At 43.5% G+C, this 20,487-nt stretch overlaps 1 protein-coding gene across 6 annotated transcripts in view; it reads left to right on the forward strand.

Annotated features, from left to right (window-relative positions):
• Window positions 1-20,487, forward strand: part of UNC5D (unc-5 netrin receptor D) — a 152,157-nt gene that overhangs the window by 87,643 nt on the left and 44,027 nt on the right. For all 6 annotated transcript variants that reach the window (XM_054088979.1, XM_054088978.1, XM_054088974.1 and 3 more), the window contains exons 3-6: window positions 1,039-1,182; window positions 2,425-2,528; window positions 18,737-18,917; window positions 19,728-19,895. In XM_054088979.1, coding sequence (XP_053944954.1) covers window positions 1,039-1,182; window positions 2,425-2,528; window positions 18,737-18,917; window positions 19,728-19,895 — 597 coding nt within the window. The remainder of the gene's footprint in view (window positions 1-1,038; window positions 1,183-2,424; window positions 2,529-18,736; window positions 18,918-19,727; window positions 19,896-20,487) is intronic.

The following is a 20,487-nucleotide window of genomic DNA, read 5'->3' on the forward strand; positions in this document are numbered from 1 at the left end:
TGTTTTCAAATTAATGGTTTTCTGATGAGCTCTTCCAAATGATTCTTAAGGCCTTTCAACCTAGGTTTGGATTGTATTTCCTCTCCCCGAGGTAGTTATGCAAAGGAGTCACAGACAGCACAAACACCCCATGGGTACAAAAGAAGGTGTCCACTCTACATGGCTGCTGGATGTCTTTGTGTGAGGCAGATGCTTCTGGTCTGAAGGGCAATACTGCTGAATTCCTCCTGTGCCCAAGAGGTTGTGAAAGCAGTAACAGGCTAAGATAAAGCATGGTGCGTTTCCCAGCTTTACTCCCAGCCAGCCTGGAGAATTCCCTTGGGTCCTTAAGGTGTAGCTGATTTCTACCTCAGGAACGAGCTGTGCATTCATTGTCATGGGATCATGGAATGGTTTGGGTTTATTCCCCTCTTTCCTCTGCCTTCCAGACTATAATGGCTTGAGCTGTGCTTCCCCTGTGCTGCAGTAAGAGACAGCTTTTCTCTCCCGTATCAGGAAATGGCTGCTGGGTGGAACCGAGGCAGCAGCGGCTGGAATTGGTTGGGGTATTTGGTTAATTCCCGTCATACAGGCGTAGTTCTGGCTGTTTGACTTGACTGGGGGCCTACTAAGATTCCTCAGAAAGGTTTTCAAAGGCATTGAGATCATAGAATCATAGAATAGTTTGAGTTGGAAGAGACCTTAAAGTTTATCCAGTTCCAACTTGAATTATTATCAAATAATCTTATATTATCAAATAATCTTATATTATCAAATCTCAGATAAATGCTCTGGGTGAAAAGGCACCAGAGGGGATGTTTCTGAGGGAGGTGTTCTATTCCTGCAAAGACCACTGTGGGTGGGTAACTCTTAGAACTCGCTGTATTACAACTACTCAGCTTATAGAATTTAATTAGTGGCAATATATTATTGTCAAAGTAATTAAAGCTTTGCCTTGATTAAAAGTGGGATTGTTTAATTACAAGAAAAGGTTTGGGTAACCTTTGCTTTATGCCCGATAGCCTGTATCAGCTCATTTTCTGTGTCTTTCCCCTCCAGGACTGAAAGTTCGGGAGGTGTTCATCAACGTGACGAGGCAGCAGGTGGAAGATTTCCATGGGCCGGAAGATTACTGGTGTCAATGTGTTGCATGGAGCCACCTGGGGACCTCCAAGAGCAGGAAGGCATCTGTCCGCATAGCCTGTGAGTAGAATCGTGTTCTGCTGTTCTAGGTTTTATGAGGTATGGAAGTGTACGGTTCTTTCAAGGCTAAATATAAATGGATACTGGCAAAGTACAGCTGTCTTTGCAAGCCCTCTCCTCGAGGTACTGTAGGAATGGCACAAACAGCATGCCATGGTTTTCCCAGACCTCTCTTTTATTTTAATGTGGGTGGATTGATTTGTACACTCAGCAAGTCTGTTTCGTGGAGAGATCCTGGCTTGTGCATGCACGGCCTCACAACAGTGCAGTGTAAGAAGAAAGGTTAAAGCAAACTGAAATTCCCCTGAAAAGCACCCTTTTGCTCCATGTTGATCACAGGGGTCTAACAAAATATGAAGAAAACATTTTAAAATGTCTGGACTGCACCCATCACTGCGGTGTCGGCTGTGGTAGTGCCGACTTTTTCTTTCTTTCCTTCCCTTTTTCTTTTTTTTGAATAGTGAGTCAAGTCCAAATTATTACAGCACTTCATATTTCTGTGAAAAAGCAGGTAAGTATTTCTTTATGATAGTGTGGAACGCAGAGAAAATGAGAAGATGGATTTTATTCCACTTTTTATCCTAATAAAGGCATTTGTAGGCACAACTGCAGCCTGACTGTTAATGAATGGCTTTTTAAATAGGGTGCTGGAAAAGATATTGGTTATCTGCGTGAAAAAATATCAACATTAACAAAGACTCATAAAAAGGAGAACTCGTGCGCTGTGTGCACCTTTCTCTACTAACCGCCTTGCTGAAATAAGTCTTAATGTACTTTATAAAATATATTGAAGGGGAACTGATTCAGAGCCGCTTCTGGCTGGGAGGGTGTATTTCATGAAGTGTAAGCAATGGAGAAAATTAAATCAGTAAATCCACACTGTGGAATCTGAGACACTGAAGAAAAACGAGTATGTCTAATGGAAGCATCCGAACTCTCAAAGCACGTGGTATAGGTAACATTCCTTCGGGTTTGTTTTCAGTTCACGGCAAGCAGAGCTGTACGTATTCGTGGGCGTTGGGTCAGGTCGGGGTCCTGGGGTTCCAGTTTCCTTTGGGTCTGCTCTGCTTTTACCCAAGTTGATAGGACGTCTCTGCCTCTCATTTGGGGAAGAATTAGTGGTGCTCAGTTGTCTGCTGCTTTACGCAACACGTGGCAAAGCTGTGTTGTTGCCTACGCAGTATTGTTCAGGGCAATTTGGGCTTTTGGAGGAATAATGAATTCTTGCATTAAACTCTGCAGATTTACGGAAGAACTTTGAGCAAGACCCCCAAGGGAAGGAGGTTCCTATTGAAGGGATGATCGTCCTGCACTGCCGGCCGCCCGAGGGAGTCCCTGCTGCCGAGGTGAGGCTTTGGGCAGCGTCGCTGCTGGCGGCTGATGCCTCCTGGGCTGAGGAGGAGTGGGGAGAGGAGCAAAAAGGGCTTTGCTGCCGTGTGGTTTGCAAGGTCCACTGTTCATTAGCAGTGTTCTGTCGTGGGATGATTTAAATACGTATTTTTAGATTTTATAAGTTGGGGTTTTTTTTAAAGTATGGCTTTTTGGCAGAAACCGGAATTCAGCCTTTGGGGAAAAATAATGGTGATTCTCAGTCAACCTCGTTTGAAATTTACTGAGAATTTTAGAATTATTTGAACTACACTGCTTTATAGTCAACAGTTAATCAGGATATCAGTCTCTTATAAAGTAAGGAAATCTTTCCAATGAAAACCTGACATTTTAATTGCTTTCCACAGATAAAAATTGTAGAGTTCTCAATAAACCCTCATTTTACTGATGTTGACTGTAAAATTGTTATTGCCGCTAATAAAGCCTGTAAATCTGAACAGGTCATATTTGCTTTGGACAGTAAAATTTCAAATAAAGGCTCAGGATAGAAGGCTAAGTCTGTGCTCGTCAAGGTAAACCCTCTACTGGAAATAATTCATTGTCATTAGAAACTGGGTGGCAGATTCAGATCAGTAACGGCTGTGGTCTGTGGCAGTAATCTGAGGTTATAAACTCTTCTGATATTTTCAAGTTAAAGACAACTTGTCCTGTTAAAGATGTGGATGAGAAATGACTGAGATAACAATTATTGAGCAAGACTTACTGGCTATGTTGATATGGAGAGGTGTAGAAGGCTTCAAAACTCAGGGCTGGCAACAAATCTATGGTTCCCATCCAAGAATTTGTTTCATTAGAGCTTGGATGAAGCCCTAGATGACAACACAAGGCTTGAAATAACTCTGGACAAAGAAGCTTGTCTTCTGTTTAATTAGAGGCAAAATAGATGCTAATTGTGGCATTGTTGGGTTTTGTTTGCTTAATCCATACTCTGCCCAGACCTGGAAATGCAAATAGAAAACAGAATGGATAGGAGACTCCAACCCCATTCATGTTCCTGTGCCAATATCTGTCTGAATCCCTTGGGAAGTTGTTGATTGTTGCACTGGGTGCCAAAGTTCAGGAACATTATCTTCCTGAAGAGCGCATGTTTCCTGGGCTTGCCGGAGTCACCAGTCAATCCAGCTATTTATTTCTGGCATGAGCTGTGAGTGACTGCCGTAGTCAAACCTCTCGTCACGCAGTGCGGCTCGGTAAGAGCCAGACACTTCACAACTGGAATGAAATTTAAGATCAGCTCAATTATTTATGTGAGCCTGCCCCATTATCAAGAATATAAATCTTCATCTCTGCAGCTCAGAGGTGTTGAAGATTTCTGAAGTCTAAGGGTAGGAGCACTAAAAGTAAATGTTCTCAGTCTCCACTATAGCTTAAAAATCCCGTCGTTAGTCCCGTAAGAAGGAGAAAGCAGGAATATTTTTTAGTGACGACTGACATCATAGGTTCCTTCTCCTCTCAGGAGGGAGAGACGTCTTTTCCCACTGTTCCTCTAAACGTTTCTAGTCGCTCCTTAGATATTGTCACCTAAGTGACGTTAGCCCTTGCTAATATTCCCATGTTTAAAACAGAGCGAGTGGATCCCAGCAGGTCTTTGTAGGCGAAGGTTCCTCTTAGTGAATGAGTCAGCATTTCCCAGGCATGTTGGGGGGCACAGGGGGAACAGTTTTCAGCTGAAAGAGAAGAGATTGAGCTGAGATCTTAGGGAGAAATGTTTTGCTGTGAGGGTGGGGAGGCCCTGGCCCAGGTTGCCCAGAGCAGTGGTGGCTGCCCCATCCCTGGAGGGGTTCCAGGCCAGGTTGGATGGGGCTCGGAGCCCCTGATCCAGTGGGAGGTGTCCCTGTTGGTCAACCTGTTGGGGTTGGAACTGGAGGGGCTTTGAAATCCCTTCCAACCCAAACCATTCTGTGATTCTAAATATTGCAGTACCAGATGCCACGTCTTGGAGTGCCGTGGCACATGGAATGTGCTGCCTTTCAGTTTATGTGCAAATCCAGGACAGTTTTCTTCATTTACTTCTATCACAGTAGCCCCCCCCTGTGTTCTTCGCAGGTTTCCCATCTCCAGAGCCTGCCTCACTTTGAGGAACACAACACAGGAAAATTCTGCACATCTCTGCTTTTGGAGGTTGCTGAGGGTTTGGGGCATGCTGGGTGCACTGCCACAGCAGGAGGAGACCACGAAAACCCAACTCCTGACATCAGGCAGAGTGGGAAAAGATTTTCAATCCTCTTCTCATGCATACACATGGCAAGCAAAACAGAGCTGATGAGCAGCTGTGCTTGCAGGCACCGGCACCCAACCCAAATGAATCCAGTTTTTTATGAGTTAAACATCAAAATAAAAGAGAAAATCCAGCATTTAAGTAGAGCATCTGAAAATCCCCTGCTGCAGCGAATGTTGATTTAAATATAACAGAGTGTCTGCTGGCAGCGGCTAATGGGACCGGAGCCATTTCTTTCACTATTGATGCAGGGTTGGCCTAGGGGAGAGGCAGTTCTGGCTTTCAATCCCCACAACAGATTCTCCCCATAGATATGTTTATTAATTGTGTGCAACAGAGGCCTCATTTAGTTTGGAGTGTGTGCAGGGAGGCAGGTGTTGAGGAGTGTCGGCATCAGCTGAGCTGTGATGAATCCTTGTCTGCTGGTCATTTTTGTTAGGCTGCCAGCTGGGCACCTTGGGCTCGGATCTCTGGGACGGATGATGCCATGGACACCTTCCACTGCATCGGGTTGCTCCAAGCCCCATCCAACCTGGCCTTGAACACCTCCAGCCAATTTGTGTCCTAGTGGGACGTGTACCACTGCCTCGGCTGCTGTTAGAAGTCCATCACATTCTGGAGGGCTGTATTGCCTTTCTTTGCAGTGCACAGTGCTCTGTTTTCCGTGTGTGTGTTTTGCACTTGTTTACTGTTGTTGTGTAGGTTTATTTTAGATGTTATTCCTGGGACAACACAGCTGTTATTCATGGTGCACTCCTTTGTCTTGCACTGAGAAAGTATTACATGGGTTTTAAGTGGCTTTTAGAGCATATCCTTAACCTGTAGCCTTGCGTAAAATACACTCTGCATTCTGCTTTCGACAGGCTCTTAAAAATTTAGGAATGGCCATAGTTCAGCCTGGAAAAAAAGTGACATTAGCCCATTTGAAAGAAGAGAGAATGGGTTGCATAGATCCTGCTGGAGTTGGGGAGTATCTCTGTTTCCTTACCGCTGCTGCTTCTCAAGTTCTCATGCAATTTTCCTTCATTCATCCCAGTCCTGGAAAATGGTTTATCACGAGGAAATTGTGCAATCTGCCTTGGGATCATGCAAGTGGGAATAAGCTGAAGTCAGAGCTTCAGTCAACAAGTGGCATAGATTGATTTTGCTCTCTGTTCATTTGATTCTCACGTTCTTTGGGCAGTGCTCTGTTTTATGGAGTACAATGTGTAGTAAGACCTTTTGTTTCTTCTCCAATACTTCTTCTCAAGTGCATTTCCTCACATATTCTTTCCTTATCTTCTCAGCCGACCTTTTAGTCTTTCTTTAAATAGTTTTTTCTCTAGTTGTGTTCTCAGTTTCTTGAAAATCTTGGGGTTTGGGGCTGGGGAAGGAAGACATCAGGAATAGATTCTCGTTGCTGCATTCAAAGAACTCACTGCTCTTTGTGTGTATGCTGAGCATTAGCATTTTCAGTCTCTCCTCCATTCTGTTTAATACTTTCTCCTCTCCTCCTTCTGCCTTTAAATAATTCTTCTCTACAACCTATAGTGTTTTAGGTCCTTTATCTTTTGTTCACCTTCAGCACAAAGCTGCTTCCCTTGGGGCCGCAGTGCGTGTAAACCAGCATTTGTGTGGTTCAGATTGCAGGGCTAGGAAACTCCACTGGGATTTTGTGCTTGATGCCATGTGTAGTCTGATGCTAAGTTTTTGAGATGCTATCACACTATCTAAGGGCCTGTAACCCTTTGCGTGTAGGTTCAGAAAGGTATCTAAAGGAGTTAAAAACATCGGGGCCTCTAGGCCAACAAATCTCAGCTTCAGAGCGAAACACAGTGCAAAGCCACAGAGGAGCAAACTGTGATTTCTAAATAGGTATTAAGCCCTCATCCTTGAGAAATACATGTTGTACTTTCATTTCCTATGTATTACAGTCCAGCCATTAACATGATGTAGTGTCATTCGTACCTATTACATTCACTGTGTAAAGCGCCTTTGGTAAGATTTTATATCCATAATGCTGGCAGGTTGGTAACCCTAATCGTACGTTCGTGTTTCCCTGTGCTCTTGCCAAAGGATATTTTCCTTTCTATTAATTTTAAGAACATACTCAGCACTGGAGTCACTGCCTCCGAGTGACACAATCGTTTACTTTCAAAGTGAAACAGTGAGGAATGCACACAACTGGATTCTGTCGTTTCCTGCAGCTCTGTACCAGCTTAGGTGCAGCATCTGGAATCGATGCGACTAATAGATCCTGGTGGTTTGCCACCAACTCAGCAAACAGAATAAATTATAACCTCCTCTCTGACAGGAAGTCCTTTCTGTCTGGTTCTTGATAGTCATGATGTTGTGTTTGATGACTGCTGTCACGCCAGTCTTGAACTGTAACCCGGAAAATAATCAATATCCATTAATTAAATTTAGGATAATCTCTTCTGTATGCTCTACCTTATTAGTGCCTCAGAGAGTAAAGTATTAATTATTTTTGGTACAAGAGCAAAAAAAAAGTGCTTGCTTTTATAGCTAGTGTTCTTTTTGGACAGGCATTGTGGTATGTTGGAGGCATGTTACTCCTTATTCTTCCACCAGTGGCAGAAGGACTTGGAATTTCTCAGTCTGTCATAGATTCAGTGGTCTTTGATAATCAGGCTTTAAAATGTTTCTTTAAGTGGATAGCGAGCTTCCACATTCTGTACTGAAATTGGCCTTCAGAAGGACCTTCTGTCACCTTGAGACTTTGGGCTTACTGTGAACTGAGTGTGTCTTAAATTTAAGAAGGGTGTGAGACTGCTGTTCCTGTGAAATGGAGCACCTTCCCAAACTGCCCTTGAAACGCACGTGGTGAGTTCAGTGAGTTCTGTCGCCTGTGGTAGTTACTGTGGATTTCTACTGTTTCTTAGGAATACCAGTCCCTTTGTACTGAAGTGCCACATGATCCATGATTTTAGAGGTAAACATTTATAACCCTCAGGCTTTCAAATAAATAAGAACAAAACAAACCCAATCTCTGCCTGCTAGACCGTGCCCCTCTTCACCAGGACGATGCTGCGGTCCTTGTGCTGCTAAAGGCAAACCCTCCTCCTTCGTGTGGAATACGGGGTTAGCGCAGGGGAGCCGATTCCCAGCTAGAAATGCTCGATGGGTAACGGTGTTGAAGTCCATCGCGATGCATGAGGTGCAAATCCAAGCAGCAGTTGACCTTAAAATTTATACTAAATCCCCTTTATTATGAATCAATACTCTGAAACTAAATCTCCAGGTAGCTCATATTTGAGCATTAGTGGCAAATTGCAGCTCTGTCTATGCCTACTGCCTGATTTGGGGGTATTTCTGTAATAAAAGGGCAGCCGTTGTGCTAAACTATGGCTGATGAGTGTAAACTTGAGTTGAGGGCCCTGCAGAGGTTTGTGGAATACTCAGAAGTATCTTTATCATTTAGTATATGCATATATTTAAGTTTTAAATATGCTGTATCCAGTGCTACTTTTTCAACTCTTTAACACAGATCTCGACATTTTAATGTACTGCTGTAGCTGTTCCAGTGAAAATCTGCATGGGTCCTGATGGGTTATTTACTGCTATAGCTTTTAATGCAAATGTAAAATCATTTCTCTTCTGGGCAGCACATATTCCATCGCAAACACATCAACAAAATGTGAAACCCACATAAAATTCAAAAGCTGCAAGTATTCCAAAAGTAGCATGTGTCGTTGCTGCCTGTTTTACATAGGCCTGGGTATTTATGGGCCTTGTACACATACAGTAAAATGTAATATGGCAGGATAATGGTATTGTAGTAAAACACTATGGCAAAAAAGGCTGGTGAGTTATAGTCTTCAATGAATCTTATTTCTGGTTATAGAAAACAGAGTATGATTACTAAATGCAAACAGCGCGCATTTTATACAGTTAGTTATAGATCTTGGGTCTTGTGTCTGGAATGTCAATATTTGCTTTGCTTCTAAGGCACATCAGTTACAAATGCAATAAATGTGTTTCATTTTTCACCAAAGACATTTCACTTTCAAGACCGAGCTGAGATCTGTGCAGTATGGCTCAATGATTATTTATCTATGCGTAAGCTCTTCCTGCGGACTGGTTTTACTCTGAAGCCATCACTGCAGCCAACGTTCACATTTTTAAAACCATGAAGTTATGCAAAGCTGTGAAGAATTTATTAGTTAACTTGGACAAAATTAGATGACGTTGCATTTGGGACAGTGGAATAAATTCCTTTTGCTTTGTGAAGGAATTACGCAGTCTCGGTTAGCAGTAGGAGTAGGTTTCAGTGTTTCAGAACCCCTGACTCTTCCTGTAGTTGGTTCATGCCGTTAAAACTCTGAGGTCTCTAAGGCACCCTCCCTCTGCCAGAGGGAGTGTTGTCCTGCACTGCAGATCTTCAGCCTTCTACTGAAGTTTTATTCCCAGCTGTTCATGTGGAGAATTTGCTGGAGGTGTTCCAAGCCTGGTTGGATGGGACTTGGAGCCCCTGATCCAGTGGGAGGCGTCACTATCTCAATCTCCCCTCTTTCAGCTGAAAACCATTCCCCCTCGTCCTCTCCCTGCCCTCCCTGACCAAGAGCCCCTCCCCAGCTCTCCTGGAGCCCCTTTCAGCGCTGGAAGCTGCTCTGAGGTCTCCCCGGAGCCTTCTCTTCTCCAGGCTGAACAACTCCGACTCCCTCAGCCCGTCCTCATAGACTTGTATGTAGGGCCTCTTTGTTCAGTAAGCACCTGCTCAATTAAAGCCTTGCTGAGGCCTGTGGCTTATTGACACAACCATGGACAACATGAAAAACAGGACTTGAGGTCTGAGTTTATTTTATGTGCTGTTTCATCTCTGGTTGAGTCTGATATTCATTTCTTGCCCGTTATCACCTGTCTTCTTTGAGAGGAATGTCTGCTTCATGGATACCTGTCTTTTTTTTTTCTAGAGTACTTCATCTCTAATGCCCTGAACCTTTTATTTTCTCTCCGCTGGCTCCGTGGATGAGGTGTTCCAACAGCAGCTGTGCTGCACACAGCGCTGTGCCCGCAGGACTGCTCGGTGGAGGTTCAAACAAAGAGCAGGTTTCAGAGGCGAAAGAAGGCCTGTGATTATCAATGCTTGTAAAATCCACTTTAATGCTCTTGTTCAGTATGCTAAAAGAAAAAGCCTCAGATTTCACGGTCACTCTGTGTAAGTGGGGAATAAAAGTGATGTGGTTTTGTATAGAACCGGTAGTCTTTTACATATGTTACAGCCCTTTTAGTGGGCTTTGTTAGTTGTGTCTCTCTCAGGGCAGCACAACCAGCTGCGTACATTGGGAGATCTCCTTGTGTGCCTCGGCTTGATGGGGAGGTTATTTTTTGTTACTGTAGAATCACTGAGTGGTTTGGTTTGGAAGGCACCTCAAAGCCCCTCCATGGGCAGGGACACCTCCCACTGGATCAGGGGCTCCGAGCCCCATCCAACCTGGCCTGGAACCCCTCCAGGGATGGGGCAGCCACCACTGCTCTGGGCACCCTGGGCCAGGGCCTCCCCACCCTCACGGCAAAACATTTCTGCCTAAGATCTCATCTCAATCTCCCCTCTTTCAGCTGAAAACCTTTGCTTCATCATGATCCCTTTTTTCCTTATTGTTTCTTTCATTTCTACACTATTTAACGTAGAATAATAACGACTGTATTTTGTATGCTCTTTTTTTGGACATCTCTGAAATGTTACAGAGATCCCAGGCAATGCTTTTTTTTTTTTCCCTGGTGTTTGTCCTTTTTTTCCACAGCAGACAGCTGACAGGCAAACAAACGGCTCTTCTAAACCAGACCCGAATGAGCAAACAGGGTCAGCCAGGTGTGCTGTGGGAGCTGCACCCAGGCGACTATTGAGCCTCTACATACAAGTTTGAAGACTCTGTCTTATATTGTCATAAACTGCAGGGTTAACAAAGTGAGATAGGCATTAAAAATAATGCCTTCTGAGTATTTGAGTGAGTCAAGAGGAACTTCTAAGTCACTTCTTGTAGGGATGCCCTGGACATTTTTCGTGCGCTCGGTGTTGCTGCCGGTTCTTCAAGCTCGTCATGAAAGACCTGCCAGTGTCCGTAGCCTTGTGTACAAAGTACTGTGCATTGTATGGAAGCAGTCTTGGGGAGTCACAGATTGTGTCAGATCTGCATGAAACTAACCTGTTTATTTTATTAGATCAGCATGTTTTCATTCTATAATACATCTGTCACTTAGATTTAGTTTTCACACCTGCGTCTCTGATGTCGCCTCTTTGCCTGGACCTGTAATTCATCACTGGTATGTCTGCCGGACGGAAAAAATAGCCAATATACTGAAGTGCAAACTCGGCTTCTGAGATGTGCTTATCGTTTAGTGAAAAGATAATTAGGTTCCAGCAGGTGTGTTCTATGATATATCTTGGAAATCCATCTCAGAGGCATCCAGTGTGGTTTGACACCAGGCATGTGCAGAACTCTACCGAGTTGCAGTGGAGATCTCTGCCTTCAGCTGGAAGCCACTGCAACCTTTTCATTCCCATTCAGAGAAATCATTTGTGCGCACTGCCCCACTGGAGAACAGCCATGTGAGCCCACGTAATAACCCTTTTGTTTGTTAATGTTGATTCACTCGTAATTTTTGCATGGGGGTGAAAAACAATTTTCCAATTAATGTTAGACACTTATTCTTCCAAAAATAGGAATAAAGATAAACTTATTTGGAGACCTGATTATATCTTTTAACAATCAGACAATGTACCATTAGTAATGGCATATTACAGCAATTTATCTTTATAACAGTGTTTTAAAATAGCGCGTCTGAGTCAATCCTTGCCCACCCCTAGCATTATCAATTGAGATATACCTACAGGCTGTCACCTTTCCCATTATACTTATTCAAAAGCGTGTTCTAATTTCATTTTGACTCACCCCTCCCATGTTAGCCTTTTTCCCCTCTGGATTTTTCAGCAATATGAATTTTTCTTTGTGATTTTAATGCTCACGATCAAAAATGCTCACTTTGTTGCAATCTGGACACGAGCCGTGGTACATGGAGTGAAGATCCATCCAAGGGCTCCCTTTGCTCTCAGAGGTTTGTGTAGGAAATGCATTCGCTGGATGCCACATAAAGTGAAATAATAAGAAAGAAAACATGCATTAGCAGCGTGCAGCACTTGGGTTTTCAGATGATCTCTCTTGCAACAACTGAGTGCATCTCTTCAAAGAGAAAATTCCCGAGCTGCTTTCACCGGCGTAGCCAACAAAAGCTCCGGCTGATTGATGAGTTCGTCACTGTGTCAGATTTATGTAATGAGATTATACATTCAATCTAATGAAGGAAAAATATGCTTACCAGAACAGTCTGACAGCACTGTGATTAAACGATCCGGTAACAGTATTCCCTCAGTGGCTTAATTTAAAGAAATGCAGCAGGTGCCGTTGACCTGCTTCTTGTGTGTTGCCAGCGATAGCCTCCTAGCACGGCAGCTTAATGCTTTTTGATTGTGTTGATAAAACAACTGTGTGATCGTAGAGGTAGATACGAAGGGTTTGTATCCAGCAAACCGGCTTTTATTTTTTTATTAATCTCCTGCAATGATTTACGCTGATGGAGGCTTCGCCTACTTATTTGTTAAGAGTCCTAGGGTAGAAAGCAAAATAAAGCTGTAACCAAGGGATGCTGCCGTCTTAATGCATCACTGTAATTGGAGCGCGTGCCTGGCCTGCGCTCATCCATTCCAACTGCAACCCCAAGGAAGATTTCTCAAGCTCAGACACTCTTGGGTTTTTAGAAACAGGAGTTTGACGCTGGATCTGAAAGGGATTGAGTGTATCTCACTCTCTTCCACTAAACATTGTAGGTCTGAAAAAGCCATTTTAAATAAGGCTTTTTAAGAGTTGGGACTGTGAGACCTAAATCAATTATAAGGTAGGAAGAACTTTTTCTAGCCAGAGGCTTGAGCTGATTAGTGTGGGGGGAATATTCATAAAAGCTAACGTTAGCAGAGCGGTACAGTCCCCCTGGGCCTGCTCCAGAGTCGGCAGAGACAGTGGCAGAAGCCTGATATCCCTGCTCTGAATGGTAATTCAGAGAAGAATCCATTGCTGACATTTTGTCTTAAAAGAAACTTTTTTGTAGAAAATAAATCAGCTTCAAGCGCATTGTCTTCTCCAGTCAACACAATTTTTAGCTAGAAATTAAATATTCTGAGTTATAGAACTTCTCAGCCTTTTTATTCCTTCTTTTTTAATGCAAAGTCGGATTCTAGGGTGGGAAATATGGTAGTGCCTGGTTCTTTTATATATATATGTATATAACTGTTATTTTTGTTCATAGGGAGGTAGGAGCTCAAGTAGAGATGTCTTCTCTATTATTTATATTTAATTAATTGTCTTCATGGGCAACAGCAAAGATAGAATTGGAAACAACTTGAAGGTAATGTTCACTGTTCTGCAGTTGTCATTACTGCAATGTCAGGAGAATTAAGATCCAAAGAGGTATCTACAAGAGACCTATTTTAATGACCGCTTGTCAATTTGGATAGCTTGGTTCTGACAGGCCAAAAGTTCAGGTGTAAACTTCATTCCTCTGTATTGAAACCTGCAGGGAGGACTGTTTGATGGAAAAGCAGCTGATGGAGATGTCAAACAGGTGTTACAGACGAAGGACACGGACATAAAAATGTATCTACATTCCATTTATTTATGTTGTCTTTGGCCATTCTGCTGTGCTGCTGGTAGCTGGGTCACAAACTGGTGGTCCCATCGCCAAGGGCGATGCACGTGATGTCAGAGAAGAGACTTGTGTTCAGTGTGATTATCTGCAGTCTCGGGAGCAGCAATACCCCTGTTTATTATTGTATTCTCTACCACGTTTTCTAAACACGAGTGTGTTGTACTTATATTTAAAATATTAAGCGATTCTGGGACTGACAGAACAATTTTCTCCAAATGATGCAAATATCGGCATGTTTACTGCTTTATCTGAGAGGAAGAATTTAAAATCTGTACATTGATGATGCCATAAGAAACATTTGTGCTGCCGTAAGTCAGGTGTTGACCTTTCCCATCTTAAAATCATGAAGCGTTTATCTTACATGGAGAAAGCAATTGATTCGCTCTTCAAGAGAAGCTGGCAATCTAACTATATTAACTTCGATAGATGTGTACTCTGGTTATTGACCACATGAGAAAGTCAGATGTATTTAAAGGGCAGAGTAGGATGATGGAAAAGCAGGAATACCAAGGTCCTTTGTCATCTGACCTGCAAAATTATCATCTGTGCCCAAAGAACTCTGAGTTGTATTGTTCCTGTTGGGTGTTAAATCTCTTTAAAGTGTCAAACAAGATACATGAGAAAGAATAGAAGATTCAGCCATGGGCAGCCAGCTCTCGATGTGTAAATTCGATTGAGCAATTGATGAAGGACTCTTAGTGCATCAAACCGTTTCAGGCCGGTAAGTGGTACCTGACCTCCTCTAATCTTCAAGGCTTAAATAATAACTTGATATTAAACCAACCAAACAAAAGAGTAACGCTTTCAGCTGAAAGAGGGGAGATTGAGATCAGATCTTAGGGAGGAACGTTTTGCTGTGAGGGTGGGGAGGCCCTGGCCCAGGTTGCCCAGAGCAGTGGTGGCTGCCCCATCCCTGGAGGGGTTCCAGGCCAGGTTGGATGGGGCTCAGAGCCCCTGATCCAGTGGGAGGTGTCCCTGCCTGTTGCAGGGGGCGGAACTGGATGATTTTTATGGTCTTTTCCAACCCAAACCGTTCTGTGATGCTATGGGCAGAGTTGTAAGGGAACCATAGCAACCTTTGCCAGAGCCTCCCTGCAGTCTCTAACTCAGCTGTGTTCCTGCCTCCATCAATATTCTTGGGGGTCTTTGCATTTCCCCGGCGTGTTTGGACTTGCTGTCTGGTGACTGGGAGATCTACGTCTGTAATGTCTTTATGGATACACACACAAATCAGGCTGATGTGCATACGTTATTTATTTTGCACGTGCTAAGCACAGCGAGGCTCCTTCACCTCGCTCAGCTGCCGCAGCAGCCGTGCTCCTCTGACGTGAAGCTGCAGGCTGGTTTAACGTCGTATCCAGCAGACAGAACTATGGATGAGTTGGGATAAGTGTTATTTTTAACAAAAAAAAGGAGTTTGCTAACTCCCATCGTAATCTGCCTAGGATGGTGTATTTAACTGATCTGACTTTGATAATGCTGTAAGCTGGTCTTTGATAATTGCTTTCTGTAATTGGAACAAATTTATGATTATGCTAATTCCTCTGCTGCCACCCAATACGTAGCAGCTGAGTTAATCCATATCAGCCCCTGCGTTTCTGCTGTAGATCATTACGTGATTAGCCTTTGCTGGAGATTGATGGGGGTATTTTAATTCTGAGCAGATTTAATTTCAGAAGAAATAAACCAGATATCTTTATATAAACTTATGGCATATTATCATAGTTTTTACAGCTAGCTCAGGGTAGAAACATTTAAGATCTTTGGATAGATTGATTCTTAAAAAGAAGCGTATTTCATTGTGTTAAAGGGCTGTGTGACCTCCAGTGATGATGAAACAAGGGGAGTTAAGGGCTAATGACTTTGGATTCTACTCTTCAGGCATTGCATGCTGGCAATTCGGAGTGCTGTGCCTCGTTTCAGTACGGAGACATTCGAGGTTTCTTTATTGCTAGTATTGTGCTTGATTATTTTTTGTCTGTGTATTTAAAATCATAGAGTTGTTTGATTGGAAGAGACCTTTGAGATCGTCAAATCCAACCGTACCTGTCCAGTACTAAACCACATCCCTGAGCACCTCATCTGTCCTTAAATCCCCCAAGCAATGAGGACTCTACCACCTCCCCGGGCAGCCTCTGCCAGGGCCTGAGAACCCTTTTAGTGAATAAATTTGTTCTCCTGTCTAATCTGAACTGCCCTGGTGCAACCTGAAGCCATTTCCTTTCATCTTATTTGTATGTGCACTGAATTTTTCCATAGGTTTTATCCCTGCAAGTAACAGCAACCTTCTGTCACCACAGCTCCTTTAAATTTATCAGTTTACTCTGTGAATTCGTCCTGTAGTTCTCCATCTCTGAGAGCATTCGTCTGCTGCAGGGAGTGCATGTGAAGCAGCCTGGTTTTTCCTCGAGGGGGAGGCTGGGATTAGCGATGAGCATTCGCAGTGTCATCCAGCCTCCAGATATGCAAAAGGCAACGCATGGCCTCGCTTACAAATCATCTTTTGGTCGCCCATCTCAACACTTTCATGTTTATGTTCCGTCTGTTTAATGTTCTCCCTTTGCCGTGATCATCATTCTTTTAAATGCTTTGCATTAAAGGAAATGATTTTCCTTCTCCGAGCCTTGCAGTCCTGACTCAGTAAGCAGAGGAGCAGCGTGAACTCTCTGCTGGAACAGTTGTCTGCAGGAAAAATAGCCTGGAGTGCTCAACGAAGAGTGAGGAGGACCCTGGACCCTCCTGTGCCTCCCTCACACCCCACAAAGGCCCTGCTCTGATGAGAGTCAAAAAGCAAAATATGTGTATATCTATATTCTTGTGAAATATAAGGAACTCTGGTGACACCAGATGCGTTTGTCATCCCTTTGAACATTACTGTTTGTCATTACGCTGCACATCAGGAGAGTTTAATTCTCACTGCGGCCATTGCGTTTCTGTCACTTGATTGATGCTGGTGCTGCTCTTCCATAATTTCAATCACATTCCGGGTTTCTTTGCTGAAACCCCCTCTGATAATTAGTATTAAAATAAACAGCGGAAGGGAGGCTGAACAGTAAATGGATTAAACCACGTCCTGGGCTGCATTTGAAGCAGTGGAACCAGCAGGGCGAGGGAGGGGATTCCTCTGCTCTGGTAAGACCCTGCGTTTGACTGTGGAATCGTGGGTGTAGGAAGGACATGGATCCGTTGGAGCGAGTCCATAGACAGATCCACCTTGAACGCTGACGTTCTGTCTTTGTTACCATTTTTGATTGCAGTTTGAGGAGAAGAGTTCATAGAGCTAAAATCTTTTAACTGCTTTTGGTACGAGAGGTGTAATGTGTTTCCTACTCAAGTAATGCCTCTTTCGACTGATGTGTAAAACAATTGTGTAATTCCATAGTCACCGTGTAGGATCACAGTGCCACGGACCTCGATTCTTTTCGAGGGGAGTTCCCAGGGACACGAGAAGCCGTGGCTACGTCCATCACGCACCTCCTGTCGCCCACTACCCAAAGTGACTGATGCTCCTGGAAGGGGAACCTGCTGTCTGGCATGAAATCTAATTGGGTTTGATGGTCAGCTTTTGCAGATTTGTTTATAAACTGGAAAATCTACAAATTGCCGACCATCTGTGCCGAGCAGTGCGCTAATGAGTGCCTGTAGCTAGCAAATCCATAAGCTCATTACCACAAAGTTCCAAGTCCTTCCACAAGTTCCTAAACGAGGTTATTCATCTGAACTGAGATGAGAAGGGTATTTGACTTTAGGGTACAGCCAGACCTCCTCCAGGTCTAGAAAAGCTATTAAAATAACTCACATTTATTTTTTAATAGAATCTGTTGTTTCTGCTTCTATTTTTAATTTTTCACTTCTCTAACAGCAGCTTACTGTGCCCTAATTATTTTTTTTAACGTTTCAAGTGGAGAAAGATAATATATTATAATATAATATAACTGGCTCTGAAGCCTCACAGATAATTCCTGGGTCCACTCAGAGATGTGTTGGTTGGTAAACTGGGAAAGATGTTTTGAAATATATTATATGCAACATTTCACGGTATTTGTGGACCTTGAAGACAAACTCTAATGGCCTTTGGTTTAAGAACGTTTATGTAAATTGGGAGTCTGCTGTGATGACTTAGCTTTTCCACTTTGTGTGATGTCAGGCAATTGCATCCTTCTATCTGTTTCTCTCTTAGAAAAGTGGAATTAATCCTTATTATGTGTCATCCTAATGTATTACGAAGCTTAGCTGGTCACTGTCCAATTGTTTGAACATATAAAATGCCATATGTCCAGAGCAGTGTTTTTTAACATCCCTTATATCAATGTTGGTTGATGTTTTCTTCCACTGTCTTTGATTTAAACCCTACCTTTCTAATTTCCTCAACCATACCACCTTCTTCTGAGGGCTGGGAGTCGGGAGGGAAGTGGCAATCAGGTGCTGGCCCTGCTGGTCTCCCCAGGTCCAGGCTCTGCTCTGGGAGTTGGAAGCACTTCCCTATCAGAGCGATGGGGTCGTTAGCTCAAGGCATCCAGTAAGTGGGTTTGGTTTACAGATGTTTTCCGCTGTTTATTCATCCTATTAAAGAAACCAGAAGGACTCTCCCAAATAGGACAGTAATTGAATAAATGAGTCGTTAGAATAAAAGCAAAATGCACAGGATAGATTCAAGAGCACATATAGAGGGAAAAATAAGATGCGGTTATTTAAGAAAATGATTTCAGACTCAAGCTCTAATTCGTACAATGAAGAGAACCAGGAGGTAAATGAAATATATTCAACTGGAATGATCCAGTATTTTTTATCATCTCTTCTTGATTCCTTGGATTAAATATTAAAGCCTCCTGACTACCTAATTCCACCAGCAAAATTGTGATTAATTGATCTCCTTTTTCTCCTGTCCTCTTCTGCCTCATATCTAAGTAAAACAAAAATAACATTTCCCTTGTAATCCACCCTCTTGCAACTCTGAACCAGCTCTTTGCCATTTCCATTTTGGTTTCTTATTTGTTGTTTTATTATGTCCTAGCATTTTATTTGGTGCCTTTGTTTATAAGCTCAAGTGTCTTCAGAGCAGGAATGGTTTCTCCTCTTTAATTGTGAGTGCCTGTGTTTTGGGAATCCCATCCCAGCTTCATTTTTATCTTACTGTTTCTAGTTAAGATTAAAATGACATTTATTAATGATATCAATGAAATAAAATTTTGCAGGCTTTCTGCTTCCACCTTTGCTTTTCCTACTCCGTGTTCTTCTCTTCTCCAGGTGGAATGGCTAAAGAATGAGGAGCCCATCGATTCCAACCTGGATGAGAACATTGACACCAGAGCAGACCACAACCTCATCATTCGGCAGGCGCGGCTGTCAGACTCTGGGAACTACACCTGCATGGCAGCCAACATCGTGGCCAAGAGAAGGAGCATGTCTGCAACGGTGGTGGTGTACGGTCAGTGATAATTAGGGAAAGATTTAGATGTGTCTACTTTATACTTTTACCGTATAACTGGCTCTGAAGCAAATGGCTCATCTCGTTCCTGTTATGACGAGTTTCAATTCTGTTGCTCAAGGCTGAGAGCATGCCTGCTTTTAAAGTGGTTGGAATTGGGAGGGGTTTGTCATGATGGGTTCCCAGAAGTTGTGTCAATAATAACAGTCCTTGCTCCGGATATTAAGGAGAAATTAACTAAACCACATAAATAAACCTTGCTTGTACTAGGAAGCCCTAAAGCCCGTGCCTCGGGAGGTCCATAAAGGGCTGCCTTGATTGGATCTGTGATACTGCGGTGTCCAGCGCTAATGAGTGGATCTGGGTGTTGCACAGCAAAAGAGAGAAGAGCAGAGCCATCACTTCGTTACCATCCTGTGTTGCTCACCGTGGTTCTTACTGCATGTGACATTTTATTGGTGGAGGCGGAGCATTCCTGTATCAGCCTTGGTAAAACAGAGTCTTGTTTATGATTTTAGAAAAGCATATTCTGTGGGAATTGAGGTGCCTGCTTCTTCTTCCCTTAGGCTCTTTCTGTCAGACATTGCATATTATTCTTCCAAAACAAACATTTGTCATCTTTGACACCATGGCCTTTACGTGGTCGTGTCCTGATGCTTTACAGGTGGCAGTGCTCCTCCTTCAGCTCGGAATTCACCTGTAGAATATAAAACCGAAACCCTGCCTTTGAATGAAACGATCTGATCAGATTTGTTGCTTGCTGTCTCTTAGCACACATCCCGCAACCTCGGGTACGCTTGTGTTTTGCAGTCAATGGAGGATGGTCATCGTGGACCGAGTGGTCAAACTGCAACGCACGGTGTGGCCGGGGCTGGCAGAAGCGATCGCGGACCTGTACCAACCCTGCCCCGCTCAACGGAGGGGCGTTCTGCGAGGGAATGTCCGTGCAGAAAATCACCTGCACTTCTCTCTGCCCTGGTGAGATAGTCACAGCCTGCTAAGGAATGACTTTAAATGTCACACTTGTGGGAGAGCTCTTTCAGTCTGAAATGCCGGGTAAACAATAGTGCTTTGAAAAGCCCACCGAGGTCAGGAAGGAAATTGGAAATACTTGGATCCTTGTTTGGACTGCAGCTCTGAGCCGCGTGTAGGGCTCATCTGCCAGATTTGTCAGTGCTTTACCTTACAGCGGTGCTCACTAAATACTGAACAACAAAACACCACCTGGTTCGGTGTGAGAATTGCTGTAAGTGGGTGGGGGCAGAGGGAAAGGGGAGCGGATGTTGGTAACGTGGGACAGAGAAATGCAGAAACCTAAGCTGAGAGCTTCACTTAAAAGTAGTATTTAGCTTGCAAAGGTTTGCTTTCAAGTGTATAAACCTTCTGGAATTGAGGTTGTGCTACACTTGGAGCATTGTGTTACATCCCCGGACACTGCATTTCCTCATTTGCTCACCTGAAAGTTCTGTTATCGAATTCGGAATTGGTGTTTCACCTACACAGATGCAGAAAGTTGGCAGGACTGTGTACACACATTTGCCTGTGATCACAGCAAAACTTGTCTGGATTC

The sequence above is a fragment of the Cuculus canorus genome, chromosome 26, assembly GCF_017976375.1.
Source record: "Cuculus canorus isolate bCucCan1 chromosome 26, bCucCan1.pri, whole genome shotgun sequence".
NCBI classification, from domain to species: domain Eukaryota; kingdom Metazoa; phylum Chordata; class Aves; order Cuculiformes; family Cuculidae; genus Cuculus; species Cuculus canorus.